This window comes from Orycteropus afer, unplaced genomic scaffold (genome assembly GCF_000298275.1).
Source record: "Orycteropus afer afer isolate SDZICR_OR568_19922 unplaced genomic scaffold, OryAfe1.0 scaffold00134, whole genome shotgun sequence".
Taxonomy (NCBI): domain Eukaryota; kingdom Metazoa; phylum Chordata; class Mammalia; order Tubulidentata; family Orycteropodidae; genus Orycteropus; species Orycteropus afer.
This window is the reverse complement of record NW_006921721.1, coordinates 6,608,311-6,616,591: the sequence shown is the minus strand read 5'-3', so window position 1 is coordinate 6,616,591 and position 8,281 is coordinate 6,608,311. Positions and strand designations below refer to the sequence as shown.

Genomic DNA, 8,281 nt, shown 5'->3' with positions numbered 1-8,281 from the left:
GGTTGTACCATTTTACAGTCCCACCAGCAGTGTATGAGAGTCCCAATCTCTCCACAACCTCACCAGCATTTGTTATTTTCTGTCTTGTTGAACTTAGCTACTAGTGCTGGAACAAGATGGTACCTCATGGTTGTTTTGATTTGCATCTCTCTAATAGCTAATGATCGTGAGCATTTCTTCATATGTTTGTTGGATACTGCCCATATTTCAAAGTCTTTCACACTTTTTTCTGATAGTCTCTCCATCTCCCTTCTGCTGTGATTATAATAATCTTAAAGAAAGAAGAGTGTTCTAATTGGCCTTATTATTTATTAGATGAAATGAGAATTTTAATTTACCATACAGGCATTGCTTGGCATTTCTCAAGCTGAAAGAACTGAAGAAAAAACTCAAGCCTTGAGTTGCAATATTGAAGGTTCTATGGGAAAATATTGAATGATGCATGAAGAATCAAAAAAGGTGGAAAGAACTCACAAAGTCTGTACCAAAAAGAATTGGTTGATGCTCAACAATTTCAGGATGTAGTATATGATCAAAAACCAATAGTATTGAAGGAAGAAGTTCAAGCTGCACTGATGGAATTGGTGACAAGTCTCCAGGAATTGACGGAATACCCATTCAGATGTTTCAACAAATGGATGCAGTGCTGGAGGTATTCACTTGTTTATGCCAAGAAATTTGGAAGACAGCTACCTGGCCAACCAACTGGAAGAGATCCATATTTGTGCCCATTGCAAATAAAGGTGATTCAACAGAATGTGGAAATTAACAAACAATATTATTACTATTACACATAAATAAAATTTTGCTGAAGATAATTCAAAAACGGTTGCAGCAGTACATTGGGAGGGCACTGCCAGAAATTCAAGCCATAGAACAAGGAATAAGATTGCTGATGTCAGATGGATCTTGGCTGAAAGCAGAGAATCCCAGAAAGATGTCTATTTGTGTTTTATTGACTATGCAAAGTCATTCCACTTTGTGAGTTACATTGAATCATGGATAACACTGCAAAGAATGGGAATTACAGAACACTCAATTGTGCACATAAGGAACCTCTACATAAACCAAGAGGCAGTCATTTGAAGAGAATGAGGGAATACGGCGTGGTTTAAAATCAGGAAAGGTGTGTGTCAGGGTTGTATCCTTTCACCATACTCATTCAATCTTTATTATGAGCAAATAATCTGAGAAGCTGGACTATATGAAGAAGAACATGGCATCAGGATTGGAGGAAGACTCATTAACAACCTGTGAGATGCAGATGACACAACCTTGCTTGCTGAAAGCGAAGAAGACTTGCAGCACCTACCGATGAATATGGAAGATTACAGCCTTCAGTATGGATTATACTTCAACATAAAGAAAATAAAAATCCTCATAACTAGACCAATAAGCAACATCATGATAAATGGGGAAAGGATGAAGTAGACAGGGATTTCATTTTACTTGGATTCACAATCAACGCCTATGGAAACAGCAGTCAAGTAATGAAATGACATTTTGCATTGGGCAGATCTGCTGCAAAAGACCTCTTTAAAGTGTTTAAGAGCAAAGATGTGACCTTAAAGACTAAGGTGTGCGTGACCAAGTCACAATATTTTCAATAGCCTCATATGCATGTGAGAGCTGGACAATGAATAAAGAATACCACAGAAGAATTGATTCGTTTGAATTGTGGTGTTGGTGAAGAATACTGACTATCCCGTGGACTTCCAGAAAAACGAATAAATCCATCTTGGAGGAAGTGCAGACAGAATGCTCCTTAGAAGCCAGAATAGCCAGACTTTGCCTCTCGTACTTTGGTCATGTTGCCAGAAGGGACCAGTCCTGGGAAAAGGATATCATGCTTGGTAAAATGGAGGGTCAGCATGAAAGTGGAAGCCCCTCAATGGGATGGACTGATGCAGTGGCAGCAACAATGGGCTCAAACATGCCAACAATTGTGAGGATGGCACAGGTCCAGGTAGTGTTTCGTTCTGTTTTACATTGGGTCATTATGAGTCGGAATCAACTTGACAGTACCCAACAACAACAACATACAGGCAACATTAAGTGTGCTCTGCAGTTCTTAAACTCATACAATATTGAACAGCTGCTAAGGCCATGAAATCAACTTCTGTCTAGAAGTCTTCCTAAGGAATCTCAGATTGGACTTTTAAAAGACTGTTTTATGTGGGGCAGTTCTACTTTATCACATAGGGTGACTATGAGTTGAAAATGACTGGATGGCACCTACCAACATTTTATGCTAGCCTGAGGTAGGAAACCAAACCAAGAAACTCTCTACCTGATTTCACCTGCAGTACCTCTAAATTTGGATGAAGTCCCCTCTTCTCTAGATCTGCAAGTTAAAGTTTTAACTAAACTATGCCTCCGTGTGGTTTAAACAAAACCCAAGATATTCTTAATAGAGAAATCATAGTTTTAGGATAGGATATCAGGCTGAGACAACATAATTCTAGAACTTGTTAAACTTTTTTTTTTTAACTTGGTATTATGAGAAACTATTTGTATTGTTGGGAGCTCTGGTAGCATAGTGCCTAAGACATTTGACTGCTAACCAGGAGGCTGGCAGTTCAAACCCACCAGCCACTCCTTGGAAGGAAGGTTGGGCAATCTACTTCCATAGAGATACTGCCTCGGTCATGGTTCACATTAGAGAACTACATTAAAACTCTATTATACTAAAAGATTAGACATTGGTGCCTCTTTGTCTGCTTGGAATAGTTAATACTAACAAAGTAGATCCTGTTGTTGCCACTGTTAAGAAAGAGGAAACTGAGGCAGAGTATACTCAGGGTACAATACAAGCTGTCATGCCACCAACTGGATTTCACAGTTGGTTTTAAATGTCTTAGTGGAAGAAACTGCTCTAACAGCAGACCTTGTTGCCGCTCACATTTCAGTGTAAAGAAGTACATGTTATTTTGCTGGGGCCCACCAAGTGTGGACAGTAGGAGGAGCAAGGGCCCTGCTAGCCCCACCCCTACACGCCTATAGAGCAAACCTGGGCACCTCTTCCCCTGGGGATGTCTGACAACAGTTGAGGTTCTGAATGAGATCAGAACCTATTAGCCACTACAACCCTGTATCTCATGATTCACACATGTCCCAAGAAGTAGTCATACTGGACTTTGTAGAGGACCATGCAGTTTACAAAGCCCTTTTTCACAAACACTTGGTCATTTTTATACATAGGTGTTGTTTCAAGGGTTTGCCTGTACAATACTTGATTGGACTTCTAGGTCAAAATCTCTCACAGAAACAATGTCACTGAGTTGAAGTTTGCTTTTGGAAGCCAGAAACATATTTAATCTGTCTGTGATATCCATCAAAATACTTCATCACCAAAAAGAGGTGGTGGGGATATGTGTAGAAGAAATAAACATACATAAACAATCTGAAAAAAAGCAACTTGCATTTTAACTAACAATTGTAGTTTATATTTGGGCTATGTCATTTTTATGTTTTTAAAAGGATTATTTTATTTATGAATAAATGGACCTCAGCGTCAAAGGAAATATGTCTAGATCTTGTTCTTCAGAAGGCTAAGTAAACTTGACTGTCTGGCTGGGTACCAGCACCTGGCCCTACCCAGGAGGCACACATTTGGCGCCTCACCATGTTCCATAATCTCGCTGTTAGAAAAGGATGCAGAGCTTTGCTTATAAGATTCAGAAGCATCTCTCCCTTATTGTATCTCTGGCAGTGAAAGCCAAGCACCCCACACCCCATCCTCTCCACATGGGGTCATCCTGAATCCCACTGCCAGAGTGCAAAGGAAGCCAGGTGGGTGATGGGTAAGTGGGAAGAGAGATGCTTTCTGTCCTTTCTTTCTCAAGTCCCAGAAGCAGACGATGCTTCTAAATGAAACTAAATTTCCTGCCTCCCAGGACAATGGTGAAATGTCATGATTTCATCTCTCTCCTTATATTCCTGAAGCAGGTTAGCTCTTTTGAAGTTTATAAGAATTTTGTCTACTGGTAATAATTGGTAAGAGCCAGGGGATTGAAAAGCCCCCTCTGCATGAGCTCAGCTTTTTCCTAACCTTTTCCGTTTTCACACAGATTCACATAGGGAGGCCAAGGTGGGCTTAAGTGCTGCCCTTCAGGAAGCTTTTCCTGACCCCAGGCTGGGCTGTGTGCCCAGAGCACCATGCACAGTCCGTTATCATGTCTTTCCTTTGCATACCACCAGAGCCTCCACAGGGCATGGAAGCACTAGCACAGGGCCCACCCAAAGCAGGTACTCAATAGATATTTGTAAAAAGAACTAATGGGTAACAAAGTAAAATTCATTTGCAGTTCAGATATTTAAGACATCTGGATGGAGATTTCTGGGGAGAAAATTTTGCTAGTGGGGGAGGAAAGGGAAAGAGATGAGCAGAAAGGGGTCCCTGAAAGGCATCATTGAGAAAACGATATGAGGCCTGATGATGCCTGCACTAATGAGCCCTGAACTAGAAGTGAGCGTGAGAAAGAAGTGGCCTTAAGGGTGAACAACCCCATCCTCTCTCCTCTGTCAGAGGCTCTACCCTGGAAAGTCTACTCTGGGTGAGGCCAGAATAGCAATGAGAAGAGGAAAAGGAGGAAAGGACTGGAGCTGTCCAAATTGGTGATATATGTAAAGGCAAGACAAGAGTTGGGAAAAGAAATCTAAGAGTTGACAATATAGCCACAGGATCACTGAGCTAATGGACAACTCCGTGGGTACGGACAGTTAATACATAAGGATACATAAAAAGACAGCTGGGAGGTGGGACTGTCTGTGTACACAGCTACGAACAAAACCCTCCTGCTCAATTCTTCAATTATACATTCCTAAAGCACTTACCATGAATTGAATAAATAACAATGCTTTTTAAAAAGAGGAATTTGATTGGAGGAAGATCCCAGTGGTAGTCATTTTTCACTTTGGCAAAATATCCAACATACCTATTCTGAAAAATAATAGAAGCCTCAATCTAGGTGGAGATAAAAAGTTTAATGTCAACTTTCCTAATTTTTTTTTTTTTTTTTAACAGAGCTGGTTTAGGACAGTAGTTAATTAAGGAAACAACTGTAATGAAGGAAATAATTATTGGGTGTCGATTAAATAGGTATGTATTTTTATGTATGTTGCTTCACAACTACCTCAGAAAAAATGAACTAATTATTGCGGGGATGTATGTAGCAGTAAGGAGGCAGGTCTTGCTTGCAGGTTGTTTGACTGAGAGGGCAACTAACCAGAAAAAAACAACAAAACAGCTAAAACAGTACAGCAAGATGCAGCTGAAAAGAGTTGATATGGGGGTAGACGTTTAGTTGTGATTGCGTTAGGGGAAAATTTATGATTTGGCGGACACAAAGAGTTGTCTCCTAGGCATGGGGAATAGCATATGTGAAAACTCAAGAGGAAGACCTCCATAAGTCATTAGTAGATTGCATACCATTCTTTTCTTGTCCCTGCCAGCTAAGAGCTGCTTCATGCTCCACTTCCCTAACACTATTTTTGCAAGGAAGCCTTGGAATACTCTCACCCTGTCCTATAGCAAGCTGCTCACTAAGGCTCCCCTTGGGTCTAACACTGAATCTAGTGGACTTATTAATAAATTGAACTTCCATGTTTTCCATTGGAAAGAGGTGGACATGAAATAGGTTCAGAGTGGGTGAAATGTGGTTAGTGTAATGGCACACAATGCAAGGTTACAAAGTAATGGTATCTGAGAACTACCACCCCACACAGAAGGAACTCCATAGTGAGTCTTTGCCAACATGGCTCTCAAGCCTGAGGCTGAGCCCTTGTGTTGCTAACCCAGCGAATTAGAAGAGATACAGTTGTAACCTATGATGTTCCTGTTTTGGCTTAAAGTTAGAGAAACTGTATAACTTCAGAAGAAACAGGGAAGGGGAGGTGTTCAGGAGACTCAGTCAAAGGAGCTACACCTAACATCCCCTTGGCCCCTGCCACCAGATTCTCTGCCTCTCACTAAAGGCTTGTGACCCCACCATAGCCCTCAAGCTGCTTTTGTTCTCACCCTTCATTCTCCTACAGCCTAAAACAAGGGCTTATAAAAGAATTTAATACACCTGTTTATGGTTTATATATATAGTTTATGGGATATATGATTGCCAATAATGGAAGAAAAGGTTAGAAAAATCAAATTGTAGAAGATCTTGAGTGCCAGGTGAAAACGTGGATTTGTTTACTTTGGCAGTGTGGACCATTATGATTTTTGAATACAGTGATGGCACATTTAGAAATGGACTTTAGGAAGTTGGTGTATTACTCTTAGACTATGGCTCATGTCTACCTTTTTTTGCATGAGTGTGGTGAGTAAGTGTCAGTGACTAACGTTGAGCTCTTTTGCCCTAAACTATAAAGATCTAGGACCAGCAGTTAGTGTGGCCTGCTAACAAAGTTAAGGGTTAATTCTCTATCTAATTCCTATCACGAGAAATAATGAGATTCAGAGTATGAAACTTTCCATTTGAGTTCTTGGTTCAAAAGATTAATATCTCAGAACCTCAATCTGTAAAGTGGGAATTATAATAGTGCCTTCTCACAGGGTTTTTGAGAGTATTAAATGAGTTAACGAATATAAAACCCTTAGCATGGTTCAGCAAAGTCTAGAATGTTGTAAACTCGTTAGGATGAATGTCCTGGTTTCTTTAATAAAAAAATCATAAGAGAGAAAAAAAAGAGAAGTGGGAGCCTTTAAATTAAAAGAATAAGACTCTTAGGAGACATAGCAATCAAATGAAATATGTAGACTTTGCTGGATCCTGATAGAAATAAGTCAAATTTAAAAAAATTTAAAGTTAAAGACAATTACAGAAATTTAAGCATGAACTAGATATTTGATATTATGTAGGTGTTATTAAGCTGTTAGGATATGTTTAGGTGTAGTATGTGGTATTAAGATTGTATTTCTTTTATTTTAAAGAGTCTTTATCTTAGATGTCCTACTGAACTATTTGTGGTATAAAATGATTTGATGACTAAGATTTGCTTCAATACAATTTGGATTTAGGAGAGTGGCCAGTGGGGGAATGAGGAGAGTAAGAAGGGAACAGATGAAACATGATTGGCTGTGTGCAAAAATAATTGTTGAAGGTACATGATGAGAATAACGGGATTTATTACATGATTCTCTTAACTTTTATATGTTTGAAAAATTTCTATAATAAAGCATAATAATTTTTAAAAGGTAAAAACAGGGTAACAGTATATATTTCACATGGGATATGAGAATTAAATGAGATATAGAAAAATGCAATAGTGTCCTGTATATAATAGGTTCTTGAAAAAATGCTAATTTCCTCTTTCTTTTCTCTTTCAAATGTTCTCCACAAGTTGAACTGACCCTGTACAGGTTTGTGTAAGATTTGGTTCCTCTCTAAAGGGAAATAAAAGGCTGATTACTTTTTTCCCCCCTGGGGTTGGAATCTTAGGGCTGAGACCTTCCTACTTTAAGAAGATAATCAACTCACGAACTCTGTAAACAATAACCAAAAGAAAATAGAATGTGGAGTGCTCTAGGGAGAACCCAGTGCCCCAAAGCACGAGCAGCACACCCTCTCAGGCTCTGGGAGGGATCAAGACCACTTGGCCTGTCACAGGTACCCACTGCTGCTGCTTGATCACCCAGGGAGAAGAGTCTAAATGGAACCAAATAGTAAGTGCCACTCTTAGCCTATTTCCCCAAAGAACTATGTCCCTCCCTTTTTAAAAGAAAACTTACCTGGGAAGGTGTTTCTATTCCCTGAAATTTAGAGCTAGTGGTTATATCTGTTCGGCATTTTCCAAAATGATGCAGGCTTTCCTACAGAAAAGGGGAAAATCCAACCATGGGTCATCTGTACTTTTACCTTTCCTGTGTAAGTCATACTTAAACTTTTTAAAGACTTTTGATTTCCTTAAGTCACTGATCTTTGGGCAGAAGCTACTCAAAATAACAAAATTAACAAAGCCACATTATAACTTGCTCTCATTCAAAGCATCATAAAGACATGGAAGTTAAGAGCTGGAAAACCTTAAAGACTACCTGGTTCAACCCTTCCTACAGATGAGAAGACTGAGACCAAAAGAAAACCAATGTGCTATCATGGAGACACATATGGAGAGAAATGGCCCTGAACAAAGGTTTCCTGGCTCTCAGTCTAAGGTTCTAGATCAGTGGTTTTCAAACGTTTTATGTTTTAAGCTGTTGTTGTTGTTATGTGCCGTCGAGTCGGCCCCGACTCATAGCGACCCCTCCTTGGGTTTCCGAGGCAGTATCACTACGGAAGTAGGATTG

At 39.7% G+C, this 8,281-nt stretch overlaps 1 protein-coding gene across 1 annotated transcript in view; it reads right to left on the bottom strand.

Moving 5' to 3' along the window:
- The window catches only part of LOC103200704 (phosphatidylinositol 3,4,5-trisphosphate 3-phosphatase TPTE2-like), a 93,640-nt gene that overhangs the window by 38,932 nt on the left and 46,427 nt on the right, over positions 1–8,281 (bottom strand). The window contains exons 8-9 of the mRNA XM_007945254.1: positions 7,727–7,807; positions 4,833–4,942 (exon numbers count right to left, since the gene is read on the bottom strand). Coding sequence (XP_007943445.1) covers positions 4,833–4,942; positions 7,727–7,807 — 191 coding nt within the window. The remainder of the gene's footprint in view (positions 1–4,832; positions 4,943–7,726; positions 7,808–8,281) is intronic.